This window comes from Arctopsyche grandis, chromosome 2 (genome assembly GCF_051622035.1).
Source record: "Arctopsyche grandis isolate Sample6627 chromosome 2, ASM5162203v2, whole genome shotgun sequence".
NCBI lineage: Eukaryota > Metazoa > Arthropoda > Insecta > Trichoptera > Hydropsychidae > Arctopsyche > Arctopsyche grandis.
In genome coordinates this window covers 30,939,826-30,959,521 of record NC_135356.1, presented here as the reverse complement: position 1 = coordinate 30,959,521, position 19,696 = coordinate 30,939,826, and the positions used below count along the sequence as shown (strand labels likewise).

Genomic DNA, 19,696 nt, shown 5'->3' with positions numbered 1-19,696 from the left:
GAAACTTGCACAAGACAAAAGTTCTACTCCCGGTTGTTGGATTTTGTTAAATTTTTTTTTATTATTTAAAGTCAGTATAATTATTATACACATTAAATATCAAGAGAATAAAAATAATTTAAAAGGTCAAAATAAAATAATGAAATATTGTTTTAAAAAAAAATACTACTTCCGGCTTACGAATTCTGATCAAAACGTTACCAAATCTAAGTTAGTACATAAAGAATATAAATATAATTTTTCAGCTTAATACGTTCAGGGGTGTGGACAGGATCCAGGCGACAACATTTTTGACCTTTCTAAGAGGAGAAAATCCCACCTCTGTTTTATTAAATTTAGTGATTATTTTTTATTTTCATCACATTAACACCTTACCGCCCGCTTTGACGCGTGGATTGTTTTCACCCATTTCCGGAAATGTGCGCGACTATTTTCACCAGAATCCGGGCCGATTTCAGTTTCAATAGAAAAAAAGCCTTTTTTGTGCATTTGATTACTTCTAGAATAATGATCGTATTGTAAAGATATTTTGAAACAGTGTTCATTATATCACTCTACAAACATCTAAAAATTAAAACCAGGGATTTTAAACTGGAGTACGCGAATTAATTTAAAAAAATAATAAATTACGTAAATGTCATCCGAATAGCCTTTGAATATAAAAATAGCATAAAACTGAAGTTTGTAGTAGTGGACAGTAATAGACAGACCATGGTAAATCAAAATTCCAAAAATGTGAGGAATAAAATCATTTTTCACACATTTGAAAATGAGAAAATTTGTGATAACTTATTTGTGATAGTTGCTTAGGATAATTTTTAATAGGAAATTTGGGTTTAATTTAAATTAACTATAAAGTATAAGTATATTTTTTTAGTATCCCAAATCAACTAGTGAATCCTTGAGAACAGTATCATCTGTGTTTTAAATTTTTTAAAGATCCAGTGTTTCTTTAACTTGCATTTTTGTAAAGCGATATTTTGGTTTTAAAAAAGGCAACTATTTTTAAGAGGTCATAAAATTTATTTTCCAAGAATTATTCTCAAACTGTATTTTTTATGTAAATACATTAACAATTTTGATTCGGTGATTCTCTTACTTTTTTATTTAAAAAATACTCTTTAGCCATTAATAATTACGAGACGACATTTGATTTTTTTTTGTAAATTGCGAAAGTTCAAGACCAAGATGTCAAAATAATAATGTTAAACTCGGTGTTTCTCAAAGATTAAGTATTAATCTTGAAAAAGTATGGTTAGTGTTAGACAACACCAGCATCCAACATACACCAGAAGTGATACCAGCATACCCCAGAAGTGAGTGAGCTGGTTGAACGTACAAACCATATTTTTAATTACTTACATTCATACTCACCAATGATGAATCCCACTGAAGAAGTTGCAATATTTAAAATATGATTAAATATTGACTAGGGTAACCAGCCTTTTTTTATACAAAAAATATTGTTACGTACACTCGGATTAGGCCGAGTAAGTGCAATCAGATTAGGCCAAGTAGCATCCCAGAGACTGTGTGACCGTTATAATTGGTTTCGAGGATTATCTCCCCCGAATGCACTTAGCGGGAGTAGCGGTAACTCGGGGTCGCATTCCGGTAGAGTTCTCAGAACCCACAGCGGTAGCGTGGGACATCTAGTACGTGACCATAACAATAGGCAAGCAAATCGTACGTTGAAGATGCCCTGAGAGACCTATCCGTTATAAGGCGATATCAAGACATTCTGGACGGAGCACTGCCAGAGCATCTCAGTGTATCTCCTTAATCACCAATAAATGCTGTGAAACGACTTTGGCCTTTTACTTGGATCCTCCACCCACCCCTACGCAACAATATTTTCAAGTTGTAAATAAAATTTAAAAATGTTCTCATTGTTTTTATGCTATGGCCTATGATGACAAAATTTAAAATAAAATAATTTTTTGAACTAAGGTAACCATCCTTTTTATACAACATTTTTTTTTAAGCGAGAAAACATCTACAAATATTCCCATCTTCTTTATGATTAAAATTTAAAATACAATAAATTTTGATTAGGGTAACCAGGCTTTTTTATACAGCAAAATTTTTGTAGTGAGATTAAAATCGAAAAATATTCCCATCGTCCCTATGCAAAATTTAAAATAAAATAGATTTTTTGACTAGGGCAACCAACCTTGTTATACAACAATTTTTTTTTAAGTCAGAAAACATCTCAAAATATTCCCATCATCTTTATGATTAAAATTTAATATACTATAAATTTTATTAGGGTAACCAGCCTTTTTTATACAACGAATTTTTTTAATTGACAAAATAATCTAATTTATTTTGAAAATCTTTTTTATTTTAAATTTTGTAAAAGAACGGTGGGAATATTTTAATATTTTTTTTGTTGTATAAAAAAGGCTGGTTACTGTAGTCAAAAAATTATAGTATTTTATTTTAAATTTTAGAATAATTGAAAGCATTTAAACGATGGGAATATTTTTGGATTTTTTCTCACTTAAAGTTAAACATACATTCATTATTAACTGTATCTTGATTTGATCTAATTTTATTTTAAAATTATTAAATATTCAAATTTTTTAAAAAATAATTTTTTAACAACGATATACAAATTTTAAAATTTAAATTAAGTTTATTTATTTTTTAAATTAAAATAATAATAAATTTTCATTAAACATTACTTACATATTATATTGATTGTTTTTTCACATTAAAAATTGTTGTATGAAAAGATTGGTAAGCCCTGTCTCAAAAATAATATTTTAAGCTTGCAATATTTTTAGAATTAAGACTTTTAAATTTTATTTCCAACTCGAAAAAAACTTTTGTATAAAAAGCTTGGTTACCCTAGTCAAAAAATTATCATATTTTTAATTTTGCAATAATTTATATCACAGAGATGATTGTAATATTTTTAGATGTTTTCTAGCTTTAAAAAAAATGTTATGTAAAAAGTTTGGTTACCCTACTCCAAAAAGCTATTTTATTTTAAATTTTGTCATCATTTATAGTATAATAACTATAAGAATAATTTAAAATTTTATTTTCAATTTGAAGAAATTTTTTGAATAAAAAAAGGCTGGTTACCCTAGTCAAAATATTATTATATTTAAAATTTTTCAATCATTTATAGCCCAAAAATGATTTTAATATTTTTTCTTTTTTTTCTGACTTCATCTGATTTTGTTGTATAAAAAAAGTTTGGTCACCCCAGTCCAAAAAATTATTTTATTTTAATTTTTACAATTATTTATAGCTAAAAGACGATGCTATATTTTTAGATTTTTTTTCCTACTTCAAAAATTTTTTTCTATAAAAAAAGGATGGTTACCCTGGTACAAAAAATTATTGCATTTTAAATTTTGCAATTAATTATATCGTTAAGATGATGAGAATATTTAAAAAAAATTTTCTCAATTCAAAAATTTTATTATATAAAAAAAGTAAATCAAGATTTTCAGATGACCTTTAACCGATGATGAGATCATCTCAGCGTTAAAATAAATACATATAGATATACATACACACATATAGATATGTATGCATACATATATGTATGGGAATTTGCTTTTGTGTGCGTGTATGTACACAAAGCGCAAGCTAATTTTATTCACGTATATACGCGTGAGCGGACGTTTATGCAAAGTTTTTATTCACGCATATACGCGTGAGCGGACTTTTGCTCAAAGTTTTTATTCACGCATATACGCGTGAGCGGACAGTAAAGTGTTAACACATATTACAAGAATTATACTTGAAGTTTTTCGTGAAGATCACACATGTTTAAGGGGTCGAAAAAAATAGTGGAAGATAAATCGTACAAGAGTTAACTGCCACTTCCGGTTGAGGTTTGCTTACCAAATTTTATCCATAACTTGCTATTACGTTTAAACTTCTGGATGTGAAATTTCAGTTTAATAAACTAAAAGGTTTCTGAGAAAAACATGAAAAACCTCGATTATCTAGAGTAAAACTACTACTTCCGGTTCAGATAAAAATATTTAAAAATATAAGGTTATAGATATTATTATTTCTATTATATGTAAAAAAAAAATTATCCGATTCAGTTAGCGGTTTGGGAGACAATTGAATTCAAAAACGTAAAAAAAAGAGGACACCTATAAGGGAAGGTACCATTTCCGGTCAACTTAAAAATTTGAAAAAAATTTGCGTCATGTCGATAAGAATTACAGTAACCGATACCAAGTTTCGGTTCGATAGGACTAACGGTGTTGAAAAAATCCTCAAAATACACAGACACAAATTTTTTCTAGATCATGAAAACGTGATCAGTAATCGACTCTGAGTTCAAAATCTCGAGTTCGAATTTTCGCATGATCACAAACCTTTATGTATTGTTACTACATACATACATACATAGATAAAGTAAAAATCAAAAATCGGAAATTAATGAGAAACGGGAAAATCAGACTAATCCATGCAAATATTAATAATTGTACATTAAAAAACATGAATTTTAAATCCTTCGCGTGCTAGCTAATTTTTTATAATTTAGGTTCGTTGTCCCTGAACTTAATGCATTATGTGAAAAGATTGACATCCATCGGCATTCGTTTGCAGTACGATAAAGTAGAAATCAGCTTTACCGACTGTCACTTCTAATAATGCCATCTAGCGGTACTTTAGTTGCATTTAACATTTCAAGAAAGTGAAATAATTTATTTTTCTTGTGATAAATTTGAAAACGAGTATGATTAATTATCACTCTCAAAAAATTCTGAAACGTAAATAAAAAAAAAATTGATGAACAGGAGGGGGAAGAAATAAAATTTTAGAAAGGCACTAATAGGTATGCTCATCGATTGTGGTGCTAGCGTCAATTCAATTGTCATTTGACAGATGTCATCGTTCACATAACCTCAAAATGTCATTCGGCAATAGGTAATTAGCACTTGTTTTGATTCGGTTCATATCATTTTCTTGCACGCTACAATCTAAAACCACTTCGCAATATATTTGAATCTTTGTGTATATTTTATCTCTATTATATTTACGTATGTACATATACGAAAATTTTGGTATAAAGATATCAATGAAAAGATACAAAATTGAGGTTTCGATACAATTCTAAAATACTTTAGTATTTGTATGCTATTTAGATCTCTTACTTTTCAATCAAACTTCTATCTATGTATGTCCGTGTATACAACTTTTTTAATATCAACAGGAATTCCAGTACAGAGATTTCATACAAATTCAAATTGAATTTGTATAATTTTTTGTAAAGGAGAAAAATAACCATTCAGGCACAATTTTAGAGCATTGTGACGATTATGTGACGTTAGTTTTAATTAGATTTATTTTTATATTTCAGTGAAGTTTATGATGTAGTAATTGATGGCGGACCGGCTGGTCTCACCAAGCTTTATGAAAATGGGTAGGAAGCTTTGCCGTTGGAGGCCGGCAATCCGATAGACGGATGAGCAAACAGCTTGCCACTTGGAGACGCTATTACAGATCTCGGAGCTGAATGGTTATTATAAATTGTTATTTATATTGATATGCATTTATTTACTTTACAATATAGTCTTCATTGTCAAATGGCTAAGTGTCACGGTGAAGAAAATAATGTCATATTCGAAACGGTCAATGATAATAACCATGTAGAGACTTCCGGGATGGCCGGATTGAACGATGTTTCCACTGGGAGTTAATTATTCAATGAAATATCGGAAAACATGAGCTTATTGTGTTGTGATATGGCCAGGGTTGCCAGACGTCCCCATTTGAGCAGGACTGTCCTGAGTTCAACAGACAAATCCCGAGTCCCGCACTGCCTCTGAAAATCCTGACTTCTCAAAATTTGCATATGTACAAAAATGTACGTAAATAGAAAATATGGTTTGCTTCAAAACTAATAAAGTCTTGTCCTTAAACCAAACATGAAAATCGAATTTTCTTCAATTGTAGAATTATTTAATATTATTTGAAATGTTGACCTTCTATACATACCTATGTATAGAATCTACATACCTACGTATCTGTTTATTAAACAAATTCTTACTGAAGCAAACGAAAAAAAAAAATGTATGAGAAATGGATTATATTTTTTAAAGATCTTTCCGCTTGCAATAATTTGTATAAAATTGTGGCCCACATTCTCTCAATTCTACATTCCATTTTTTTGATCGTTCGAAATAGTGAATGTTCCGATCTGTGATTTTGGTAATCGCCCAACCGTGGATATAGCGAATGAGGAATTGGAAAGAATAGCTACTAATTCCGAATCACTCACAATTTTTGTTAAAAATGCATTCCAGCTTCGAAAAAATCTATAGTTGAGATTAGTTTTAGATTGATGTTCCGCGGGGGAACCCGTTCATATGTATGTACATACGTATATGAAGAATTCATACGCTTAATGAATTAAATCTGCCACTGCGTACGAATATTCTGAAATAGTACAATATAATGCTGTTACATATACATACATATGTACACAAATGATTTATATTATTTCTATTGAATTCATTAATATATGCGTTGTAAGGAGTTAAAAAATCAGACCATTTGATTAAATCTGTTGAACATAAAATAAATTAAATTTATTATTTATTATAAATTAAATTAAAGATTGCCAATGAAATTGTGTCTCATCAATGAGTAATCGTTTTGTGAATGTCAATTTTCAGATACAATGACCTGTTGAATGCTGAAAATTATGTCGGCGTGCCGAGATCAATCATGGATCAGACGCTGGAATGGTTTCACGAATGGGAAATTTCGCTCGAAGCATCCGATACTTGGCTCGACACAGCCGTCAGTACTTACTTGGAGTATTGGTTGTGTTAGGGCAGTGTTTCTTAACCATATTGAAAGAATCGCCCCCTTTACCACAGTAAAATTATCCAGCGCCCCCCCTCCCCCCCCGCCACAAAAAATTACTCTTCTTTCTATGTATGTATTTCATGCAATGATTTTCTTTACAAATAAAAAATTATAAGAAAAACAAATAAAAAACATGATAAATAATTCAATGGAAATGTGATTTTTTTATTGAGCCTCATGTGACTGCGCTATTTTCGTAATATTAGGTTCAAGTTTAGTTAAATACAGTCTCAAATCTCCTCTTTGGCTTATCTGTAATCGATTTCGGGATTTTTTTAATATATGTGTTACTGCGCTAAAACCCTTTTCTACTAAATATGATGAAGGAAATGCTACGATGATTTTACGATGATTTACGATGATGATTTTACCTCTTTCCACAGAAGAGGGTATCGATGGCGAAAACGGACCCAAAAAACATCATAAACACATTGATTGAATACTATTTTAGCTTCACAGTCATTTTGTAGCTCAATAAACTGCTCTTTAAAATTTTGACGGACACTTTCTACATCTGATAAAAATGGATTAATTATCCAATCTGGTATTAAAAGTTCATACAAGTCTTTGAATGGTATTATCATATCTTCGATAAGGGCGTCAATGTGGCTACAGTATGTTTCCAAATCAGAATCTTTGAGCATATCTTCTTTTAATTGTTGTAAAGAAGGAAACTGATGAAGTTCTCGCCGACGAAGATTATTTTTAAATAATTTGAGTTTGTTGATAAAGCTCAGTATAACGCATTTGGCTTTAATAAGGCTGATATTGCTTCCTTGAAGCTTCAGGAGATTTTCATTTATCTTTCCGAATATATCCGAAAGATAGGCCACATCATTTCGTAGTAATTTTAATTCAATGCATATGTTTTCATTGTTTACATCCAAAAACTCCACAATTGTATCAAATAGTGCATAAAATCTTTTTCAGCGATTTGTGAAGTCTTCCATTAAGCTTCTTTGCGACTAAATGTTGACGGTGAATAATGCAGTGAATTGTAAGTTGACCATTTGGTGCAACGTTCTTCAACCTTGATATAAAACCACGATGCCGACCAACCATAGCTGGTGCTCCGTCAGTAGCACAGGCAATAGCATTAGTAAAGGGAATCATTTTTTCAGTGAAAAAAATTTCAAGCGTTTCAAATACTGACGAACCTTTCGTGTCAGTATTAAGTAATTTTGAAAATAACATTTCTTCGATAATTTCTTCATTCTTCACAAATCGTACATAAGCAAGTAGTAGAGATTCATTATCACGCAGAGTACTCTCATCCAATTGTAATGAAAATTCATTAGACTGCAATTCATCACATAATTGAATTTCGATATTATTTGCCATCTCATCAATTCTTTTTGAAACCGTGTCATTCCTCAATGGGACTGAAGAAAGAATCTCTTGCTGGTTTTGTCCGATCATATTATTAATGAATACACGTATAGCTGGTAGTATTAATTTTTCTCCATATGTATGTGGTGCACCACATTTTGCAATAATTTGTGCTATTTCATAAGATACCATTAGTCCTTTTTCGTTCCGACTTGAAATCTTCTTAAAAACATAACTGAGAGTATTACGGCTTTCAAATGTTTTCTTAAGTTCTTGAAAGTACAATATGTCTTTATTATTCTTGACGGGATGTTTCTTTAAAAAGTGTTCATTTAACCGCGATGGCTTCATTGCCTCATTAGAAAATACTGCAGCGCCCCCCAAATGTTAAAAATTAAAAAACGCCCCCCCAGACCTTTAAAACGCCCACAAGGGGGCGCTGGCGCCCCCGTTAAGAACCACTGTGTTAGGGTGAGCATCTCCTCTACTGGATATTAAACTGTGCTCGATAAATAGTATTTATGGTGGTAAAAATCGCAATATTCATATTCTAAATAATTTTATTACGTTATCTTAAAGTGCATATAGTTTTTTTATTTTAAATATTGCAGTTTTCTGGATGTTTGTAGACTTCAACTCTCAAATATCCCCAAAGGAAGAAATTATAGAGCAAGTACAGGTCACCGGATGTAACGAGATCGTATTGTGAAGAAAATTTTAATAATCTCCTCATCGTTTAAATAGTAGATCCTTTCTATCCAAACCACGTACGTATCTGAATTATAAATTTAAGAGATTTTCAGTCCCGGAAAGTTCCATGGCATCTATAGATTTGTACCAATCGGAAGTTACTGTAGCTTCTTCGCATCCCTCATCGAAAAAGTACCAACAACAAACAACAAAATCTGCACCAGCTTATTAAATACCTTTCACAGAGGTTTCTTTAAACTCTTCAAGAATGCACCGATGCACACAGAGACCTAATACCCCATTTCTTATTACCCCAGTGGTACCCTTTGCTTCAATACGCATTCAGGTGGGGCCGATCAACGATTGACGCTGTCAACCGTGTCGTCGGAACAGTACGATCGGCATGGGAAGGATCTGTGAAGCGGAGCAAGCATGTCGCTTTGGTGGCGCTGGACATCCGAAATGCTTTCAACTCGGCTCGATGGGATAATATCCTAAGAGCCGTGGGGGAGGACCATCGGGTGCCCCGCTACCTGACGAGACTGCTGGAGAGCTACTTTGAAAACCAACTACTGGAATATCGGTGCGGCACTACCGGTGATCTGTCCTCGGTCCCGCAGGGATCTGTCCTCGGAACTGTCCTGTGGAACGCTATGTATGATGGGCTACTGAGGGTGGAGCTCCCGGAGGGTGCCAGCGCCGTTGCTTTTGCGGACGATGTCGCAATCATGGTGGTTGCCAAATCCCTCAGAAGCGTGGAGATCTGCGGCAATGACGCGCTCTATCGGGTGAGGCCATGGCTAAATCGCGCTGGGCTGGAACTAGTAGACCAGAAGACGGAGGCAGTGTTCTGTCTCCAGTGTGAGCGCATTGCGCAAGCCCAGCTGCTGCCTGGTAATGTTCTCTTTCAGTTGCTGCTGTCCGGCAGCAACTGAAAGAGAGAGGGGTTTTTAGTGAGTAAGAATCTCACACTCCCCCTGGCATTCGGGCCGGGGGGGCCGATGCAAGGTTTTCCCCTCTCACGGAAAAAAAAGTGGTACCCTTTGCCTCCAACTGTTCACAGATTCTTAATTCATGGCTTGGAAATCATTGAACATGCTCTAGTGCCCATAAGCCAGCTGAGTGAAGAGGCACAAGAAGTGAGAAAAAAAGAATTCAAAAGATATAGAAAATTTTTAATAAAGTGTCACATGAGAAATGGAATGAAGACGTTTTAAATTTACTTTTAATAACACCAGCATGAAAAAAGTATCCACAAAAGAGACTACAAAGTTTGAAAAAGAGGTTTTCTAATTACTCTGTTCGACAAATGACGATTTTTTTTTGGTTCAGAGACGAGATTTTGCCCAGTGAACACGAATCTGGTAATAAAAAGTGTTGATTGGTTCGAGATTCGGAGATATATGTGTTTTTTATGTACTCGTATGGGAATTTTCGCCTCGCGTGCCACTTTTCGATGGGGTTCATGGAGAAGAAACGAAGTTTGCGTCGCATTTTCTCCTCGAAATGGGGGTCCGGGGATGCGTCCCTCCTCTTCGATGTCGGAGGGCGCAGACTCCTCGCGGGAGCTCACCGGCTCCATTTCGAACGCGAGTAAAACCACTACAAAAGATGACTAGAACAATGACAGCTGTCTCGACCTTACCAGCTGACAGCTGTCACTCGCTAGTGCGATTTTCAGTCAATTTCAATTCATGCCCTTCGAAATATTATGTGGCTATTTTTGTTGGTAAACGGACTACTAGTCAAATGTGAACCGGTCGCTCTAGATCGGTCACACGTGATCACCCGTCACCCTAAAACTGGTCACGAGAAAACAGGTCACACCCGAAAATTGGTCACACACAAAAATAAAAAAATGGTCGAATTTTTGGGTGTGACCAATTTTCGGGTGTGACTAGTTTTCTCGTGACCAGTTTTAGTGTGACGGGTGATCACGTGTGACCGATCTAGAGCGACCGGTTCACATTTGACTAGTAATCACTAGAGGTAGGATAGTCACAGTGCTATCCATTGTTCCATTTTTGTAAATCCTTTGTAAAAAAGGTTCGGCAAACCTTTAACAATGCATTTACAATCTTTGAACAATACGCGGCACCTTTTGGGTCCGGTGACTAGTAATCACCGAACCATTTTTGCTAGACGAAACACTATAGCGTTGTGCACAAAAAATGGTTCACTATTGTCAACCATCTATTTGCCCTCTTGCTTTGTAGGGTATGTACATATGTATACATTTTTGGAAAAAATATAAATATAAAATTATATATGAATGCATAAGCTAAAAACCAATAAATTTTATTTTTTAGTTTATGCAATGATATTGCAAGCCACCGAATGGTTGATAACACCTGTAACCCACTTGAATGACTTTTCCGGGAGGGTAACGAATTTTGGTATGTAAAAAGTAATAAATTTTGAAACTGTAATGGAAAAAATAATTATAAAATTATATGATTACCTCTGTAACCCTGAAATTAATTAATTAAAATTAATTCCTGAAAGTCTGGCCAGTCAACCGGTTAATGAAGTATTTACATTCAAATGACCAAAAATATAGTATTTCTACTAGCCGTTGACCACTTGTTCTAAACCAAGATAAGCATAAGTTAATTAAAAAATAAAAATCTTGAAAAATGACTATTCCCTCAATGATGGTACTCATGGTGAACGGATTATTGCGCAAATTGCGACCGCGCGCACAACAATCGTTGCCACAAAAATCGCGAATACGGAATATCTGGCACTCGAGTTCTCGTTATTACAATATTTGACGTGGATAGCTTTCGATTGATGGAGTTTTTGGGTGCCAGATGTTCCGTAATCGAGATTTTAATAATTAATAATCACAGAACCGGTATTCATATGTTGCCAATTGGCGTTAATGTAGTGGATAACGACAATAACTAGAGTTTCCTTTACCACAAACTCGCGATGAATTATACAAAACCCAATCATATTATGGAGGATGAACGAATGAGACGACTGGCATGTTAATGCACGTGTTTATTATATGACAGCTGAAGACAGAGTGAGTAGCGGCTCTCCGAACCCAGCCGGGTTGGTCCCCACTCGCAGGAAGGCAACCAAACGGGGACGCGACAATTGGTGCAAGGACAAAATGTTCAACGACAAAATGTACCCGAAAATTAGTGCACTGACAAAATGTACCCGCGACAAAATGTACCCGCGACAAAATGTTCAAAAATCCTAAATTATCCTATTTTAATGGCAAAAGTAACTTTTTATTGTATTATATTTATCGATGTATATGGTACTTTTTATCGTATAGATCGCGGATGTTATTAAATTATTATAAATTAAAGGTGTTCTCAACCGTACCAACATATACTTATTTAAATTGAACAATTACATTTTAAGCGAATGTCATTGTGACTCATTGAATATCATTTTAAGATGTCATTGAATTAGTATAAATGACAGGGGTTCTCAACCGTATCCAATATTTACGTATTTAAATTGAAAAAAAAAACTTTCCGAGCGTATGAACTGCAGATTACATTGCATTAGTTTATATGGCAGGGCTTCTCAACCGTCTCCAAAATTTACTTTATTTCAAATGAATAATTTACTTTTTATCGTACACATCGCGGGCGTTATTAAATTAGTATAAATGACAGGGGTTCTCAACCGTATCCAATATTTACGTATTTAAATTGAAAAAAAAAACTTTCCGAGCGTATGAACTCCAGATTACATTGCATTAGTTTATATGGCAGGGCTTCTCAACCGTCTCCAAAATTTTCTTTATTTCAAATGAATAATTTACTTTTTATCGTACACATCGCGGGCGTTATTAAATTAGTATAAATGACAGGGGTTCTCAACCGTATCCAATATTTACGTATTTAAATTGAAAAAAAAAAACTTTCCGAGCGTATGAACTGCAGATTACATTTCATTAGTTTATATGGCAGGGCTTCTCAACCGTCTCCAAAATTTACTTTATTTCAAATGAATAATTTACTTTTTATCGTACACATCGCGGGCGTTATTAAATTAGTATAAATGACAGGGGTTCCCAACCGTATCCAATATTTACGTATTTAAATTGAAAAAAAAACTTTCCGAGCGTATGAACTGCAGATTACATTGCATTAGTTTATATGGCAGGGCTTCTCAACCGTCTCCAAAATTTTCTTTATTTCAAATGAATAATTTACTTTTTATCGTACACATCGCGGGCGTTATTAAATTAGTATAAATGACAGGGGTTCTCAACCGTATCCAATATTTACGTATTTAAATTGAAAAAAAAAACTTTCCGAGCGTATGAACTGCAGATTACATTGCATTAGTTTATATGGCAGGGCTTCTCAACCGTCTCCAAAATTTTCTTTATTTCAAATGAATAATTTACTTTTTATCGTACACATCGCGGGCGTTATTAAATTAGTATAAATGACAGGGGTTCCCAACCGTATCTAGTTTTTAAGCGTATGTCATTGAATTAGTTTAACACCGAAGACCTCTGTGAGGGACAGTACATATAAGATAATTATAAATTTTAGAGTTAAGTAATTTTAAAATTAGCTTGATAGCTAAGATAATATATAAATAAATAAACGTTGATCGCCACGTTTTATTTTGATAAAACAGTTCCCAGCCAGCGGTCACGTGTACTTCGAGTTCTAACATTGAATGTGACCTTTACGGCGTCTCTAAATCAAATTCACATAATTTTTTTCCAAAATTTTGTTTAAAAATGCAATTATTTTATTTCTTCTGCAAATAAGTCTTCTAGTGTACATTCGCAAGCTATATGTAAAATGAAAGTTTTTTTTAAACTTAATATTTCATTATACAATTATAAGGCAAGAATATCAAATATTAATTTAGATAAATTTAATGTATTATTTTACAATCAAGTCTCGAATTACGACTATTAGGATTTATGATGGAGAGATTTTACTTAGTGTTTAACAAAAAACAAATGTATGAATCGGACATTGTATTGGAGAAAAAAGGAGGTATGTAAAAAAGGCAGACATTAGAAATTTACAATAGTCAACCTTTTTTTTTTGGGCAACGGGTTCCTTAATCCCCAGCTAAAATTATTTTTACATACTTCCTTTATGTTTCACATTAATATTGCATCATTTACAACTAACTATTATGCGTAAGAGTTGCATACAAAATTTCATTTTGACATGTAAAAGACACACGATTGATGTAAAATGCAATTAAAATGTAAATGTAAAAAAAATCACGCGCGTTGAATAGAGATGGCAAAACAATAATATATTTTGAAATTAGTTCTATGATTGACAGATGAATTGTCTACACAAATGGACGAAAATATGTAAAAAGACAAATGGGTTATAAAATTTTACTACCCTCATGTTAGAGGCTATTGAATGCATTTTTTTCTTTGCGTAAAACCCTAGGACAATAGGCAAATGGTGGGTTCGAAATCTCTTCAATGTCCTCTTCAACTTCGGTTTGTAGCATTAGAATAATAATTTTTAGCTATTCACAGTTGATAAGCTCGATCACATTTATTATAGAAAAATATACATATATCTATGTAATAAATTTATAATTTCTCTGGTATTATAAAGTTCTAATAAGGTTATCAAGTTAACAATACTTGTTCACCATCCCACCGCAAAATGCCTATGTTGAACGTGTGTTCTCATTAATTACATAAAGCTCACTGAACAGATGAGCGCAATTCGCATTATATTGACACAGTGAAAAGCGTGTTATAAAAAAGTGTATGTATTATAAAATGTCGTGCATTGAACTATATAATTATATAAAAGGGGAAAAAGAGCTGCTCCAAAAAACGAAAACATGAAGTCGCCCAATTCAAAGAAGAGTAAAGGCGAGAGAAGAACGTATGAATTAAAATGTTAAGGTAAGGTTCTATTTGGTTTTATTAAATTCAATCGCCTATTAATCTATATTGTTTGATTTTAGATTTGGTACAGATGCATTGTTTTAAAAGATTGCACAATTTTTTATAACAAAGCTATGAATTTCGAGTGTATAAAGCTATGAAAGCTGTGAGTGTTTTTTTTTTGGGGGGGGGGAAGTCCCCTTCGGTGGTCCGACAATTATGGCAACCCTAAGATACGTACGTACATAAAAAGTAGTAATTAGTCACAGTCAATATTGTGTGCACTACAGCCCTTTACGCAAAAAACAGCTTTGTCTGTTTATTTATGAATGGCATATGTCGTTTCAAATGAGTATTTATTTCTTAAACTTACCCGGAAATATTGCGGCTGTTGGTTGTAACTTTCTCGAAAACAACAAAGAGTCAAGTTTTATTGTTATTGTTAAGAAATATTTTGTTGTTATTGTTTATATATCTAGTTTATATATCTAGTCACATACTTATGTATATTATATTTAGTTATTAATTTTAAATCCTTGTATTTTAAAACTAAACTAAACTTATTTAATATGAAAAATATTAAATTCCTTTTAATGTACATATGTATGTATGTATCTACATTATTTAAATACTGTCATACCATTTTTTAATCTTACTAATTATGGATTTTTTAATATTATATACAATATTTTTATTTCCTTTTAGTACATTTTTTGTATCTTTTTTTTATAAAAGCTTCCTCTTATTATCGATATTCCATCAAATGCACAACTTTTTGCTTATTTATTTCTTATTATTTAAGAATGTATAAATTAAGTCATAATATACTCAAATTTTTTAAATGACATCAATATTTTTTTATGCAGCGGTAGCTGTTGATAAGCAATTATATTATAACTAAATTTGTCACTGATGTTAGGTATTTTAAATTTTTAATTTAACAATTATTGTTTTAATCTGAAAATTGATAAATTTTGTGTTTTAATGTTTTAAATTTAATGACATGTGCATTTCAACAGTTCGAACTATGATGATTCCATTATTTGAGAGCAGATCACTTTTAATCTTACAATTAATGATGTATTATTTTAATTGAATATTGTTTATTTATTAAAATAAATATTATTAAAAAATTAAGTAATAAATTTAAAAATGATTTTAAAAATACATGTCAAATGATGATCTTTTTTCTTTATCTATTTTGTATGCTCATATTATGTTTAAATGATTTTTGTTTTGTTTTCAACTGAATACAACTTATTTCATATGAAGAAAAGATTTGTAATTTTGGCTTTTATTTATTTATTTTCATTATAAGATTTTATATTACGGTTGAGAAGCCCTGCCATATAAACTAATGCAATGTAATCTGCAGTTCATACGCTCGGAAAGTTTTTTTTTTCAATTTAAATACGTAAATATTGGATACGGTTGAGAACCCCTGTCATTTATACTAATTTAATAACGCCCGCGATGTGTACGATAAAAAGTAAATTATTCATTTGAAATAAAGAAAATTTTGGAGACGGTTGAGAAGCCCTGCCATATAAACTAATGCAATGTTATCTGCAGTTCATACGCTCGGAAAGTTTTTTTTTCAATTTAAATACGTAAATATTGGATACGGTTGGGAACCCCTGTCATTTATACTAATTTAATAACGCCCGCGATGTGTACGATAAAAAGTAAATTATTCATTTGAAATAAAGAAAATTTTGGAGACGGTTGAGAAGCCCTGCCATATAAACTAATGCAATGTAATCTGCAGTTCATACGCTCGGAAAGTTTTTTTTTTCAATTTAAATACGTAAATATTGGATACGGTTGAGAACCCCTGTCATTTATACTAATTTAATAACGCCCGCGATGTGTACGATAAAAAGTAAATTATTCATTTGAAATAAAGAAAATTTTGGAGACGGTTGAGAAGCCCTGCCATATAAACTAATGCAATGTAATCTGCAGTTCATACGCTCGGAAAGTTTTTTTTTCAATTTAAATACGTAAATATTGGATACGGTTGGGAACCCCTGTCATTTATACTAATTTAATAACGCCCGCGATGTGTACGGTAAAAAGTAAATTATTCATTTGAAATAAAGAAAATTTTGGAGACGGTTGAGAAGCCCTGCCATATAAACTAATGCAATGTAATCTGCAGTTCATACGCTCGGAAAGTTTTTTTTTTCAATTTAAATACGTAAATATTGGATACGGTTGGGAACCCCTGTCATTTATACTAATTTAATAACGCCCGCGATGTGTACGATAAAAAGTAAATTATTCATTTGAAATAAAGAAAATTTTGGAGACGGTTGAGAAGCCCTGCCATATAAACTAATGCAATGTAATCTGCAGTTCATACGCTCGGAAAGTTTTTTTTTTCAATTTAAATACGTAAATATTGGATACGGTTGGGAACCCCTGTCATTTATACTAATTTAATAACGCCCGCGATGTGTACGGTAAAAAGTAAATTATTCATTTGAAATAAAGAAAATTTTGGAGACGGTTGAGAAGCCCTGCCATATAAACTAATGCAATGTAATCTGCAGTTCATACGCTCGGAAAGTTTTTTTTTTCAATTTAAATACGTAAATATTGGATACGGTTGGGAACCCCTGTCATTTATACTAATTTAATAACGCCCGCGATGTGTACGATAAAAAGTAAATTATTCATTTGAAATAAAGAAAATTTTGGAGACGGTTGAGAAGCCCTGCCATATAAACTAATGCAATGTAATCTGCAGTTCATACGCTCGGAAAGTTTTTTTTTTCAATTTAAATACGTAAATATTGGATACGGTTGGGAACCCCTGTCATTTATACTAATTTAATAACGCCCGCGATGTGTACGATAAAAAGTAAATTATTCATTTGAAATAAAGAAAATTTTGGAGACGGTTGAGAAGCCCTGCCATATAAACTAATGCAATGTAATCTGCAGTTCATACGCTCGGAAAGTTTTTTTTTCAATTTAAATACGTAAATATTGGATACGGTTGAACATTTTGAACATTTTTGAACATTTTGTCGCTTAAACATTTTGTCGCGGGTACATTTTGTCGCGGGTACATTTTGTCGCGGGTACATTTTGTCAGTGCACTAATTTTCGGGTACATTTTGTCGTTGAACATTTTGTCCTTGCACCAATTGTCGTGTAACCCAACCAAACATGACCATTTTGTATAAGCGAGCCGCCACATCACTCCCCCCCCAGCATCAGCGATACCAAAATTACAAAGAAACAAATTTTACAATAGAAAAAAAATTATTGTTACACAAAGAGAAAAAATTATTACGTGGGGAGAAAAAAAATTGTTGACGTGGGTCATCCGCTGTGTACATAGGTGTACCGCCCTGAATGGTCGGTAGATTCGAGGGCGGTGACGTCGCGAGCAGGACGGTGGGTGGTCCGATGGTCGCGCCGATGCGATGCGATGCTGCGGCGGCGCCGCTCTTCCGAGGCTGATGTCGGTTGGTGGGGCGGCGGGGGCGGCAGGGGCATCGATGTGGTTGATGATACTCCGAGCTGGACTGTGAGTCGTTGTGGCTCGTGGAGGTGTTGTAGCGCTACCGCCCGTCTCGGCGTGACGACGCTCGTGGGGACGGACGGGGCCTTGATGATGATGATGATGATGGTGCTGAGGTGGTGTATGTCTTGTGGTGCTGGATGACCGTTCTATGTGTAGTGGATCGCGCATGACTCCACATCCAGCTGTCAAGATCGTCGTCTCATTCGCTCCCCCATTTTTTTAAGCACCTGTCATCGACGTTGTGGCTGGACGTCGGTAGGTAGGTAGCCGTGTCTGCTCGTTTATTGTCACCCGCGGCCCGCGACGCGCTCTGTTGATGGCGATGGGGGCGCGGCGGGTAGCTGGTAGCGGGTAGCCTGGCTCGGCGAGGCAGGGATGAGCGGCATGTTGAAATTGGTCGAGGCTGCGTGGCTCGATGTCGGGGGTCACCAGTATGGAGGATGAACGAATGAGACGACTGGCATGTTAATGCACGTGTTTATTATATGACAGCTGAAGACAGAGTGAGTAGTAGCTCTCCGAACCCAGCCGAGTTGGTTCCCACTCGCAGGAAGGCAACCAAACTCGACCATGTCGTATAAGCGAGCCGCCACAGAACTAAAATCACTCGCAATCCATAATTAGATTTTCAAATGTTTCACTTTCACTTAAAATTGTTAGACAACGATCAGCGAATGTGTAGCGTCTTTTGGCAATAAGCTAATGTACTAAGTCGGAATAAAATATTTGCACCCCCTTTTTTATGTTATGAAACAAAGATATTGCTAAGTATGTCCTAATCACAGTGAATGTACCATTTATTTCTTCGGTTTCTAATTTGATTCCCTATCAATGGCACATTTATTTTGCTAGAGCCCCTCAGGCACGGCGTTACAAATTTCTGAGATCCTTATTTATTTTACATATGTAGATATATACCAGGAAGGCTTGACAGGAAGACCCCAATGCGCCTTCCTAGACAGTTAATTATAAACAATGCAGTATTTTTTTTACACAAATCACTGTATTTCGAGAAGCTGAAGAACACGAAATTAACAATTAATTAATTTATTAATAAATTAATCCATTGAGACATCTATGGATACTTGTAGATATTTTTTTACAAATTGTACATATATTAAATATACAGAAGATGATTTTTTTTTGCCAATTTTGAGGAACCGTTTCAACAATGATCAGATAAAATTGGCAAACTCTGACAAGAAACAATCGACTTGGAGTCACAAATATCCAAATTCGATCCTGGGCTAATCTATTAAAGATTTGCACAGGATCGAACCCTGTCAGTGGCGTAGCGTGAATTCCCGGTGCCCCCCCGCAAAATATTTAACGGCGCCACACCTCCCCCCCCCCCCCCCCCTCCCCCATATATTAATATTAGCAAAATAACTTTCCAAATTAATATTTATACTTTTTTACGT

The 19,696-nt window shown here is 33.7% G+C and overlaps 1 protein-coding gene and 1 long non-coding RNA gene across 2 annotated transcripts in view; one reads left to right on the top strand and one right to left on the bottom strand.

Annotated features, from left to right (window-relative positions):
• Positions 1-6,995: 6,995 nt before the first annotated feature.
• On the bottom strand, positions 6,996-18,780 carry LOC143921087 (uncharacterized). Its single transcript, XM_077444216.1, has 2 exons — positions 18,042-18,780; positions 6,996-9,805 (listed from the first exon to the last, which is right to left on the bottom strand). The coding sequence occupies exons 1-2, from the start codon at positions 18,441-18,443 to the stop codon at positions 9,782-9,784; spliced, it is 426 nt and encodes a 141-aa protein (XP_077300342.1). The 5' UTR covers positions 18,444-18,780; the 3' UTR covers positions 6,996-9,781.
• The window catches only part of LOC143921118 (uncharacterized), a 607,092-nt gene continuing 599,877 nt past the window's right edge, over positions 12,482-19,696 (top strand). The window contains exon 1 of the long non-coding RNA XR_013261396.1: positions 12,482-12,699. This is a non-coding gene — a long non-coding RNA (uncharacterized LOC143921118). The remainder of the gene's footprint in view (positions 12,700-19,696) is intronic.

Bases quoted from the DNA above. Each gene is read 5' to 3' on its own strand.
- LOC143921087 (XM_077444216.1), bottom strand. From the start codon at position 18,443: ATGCGCGATCCACTACACATAGAACGGTCATCCAGCACCACAAGACAT. The intron at 9,806-18,041 runs GTAATAATTTTT...TCTCTCTTTCAG, and splicing joins ACAATTTTTTTTCTCCCCAC to TTGCTGCCGGACAGCAGCAA.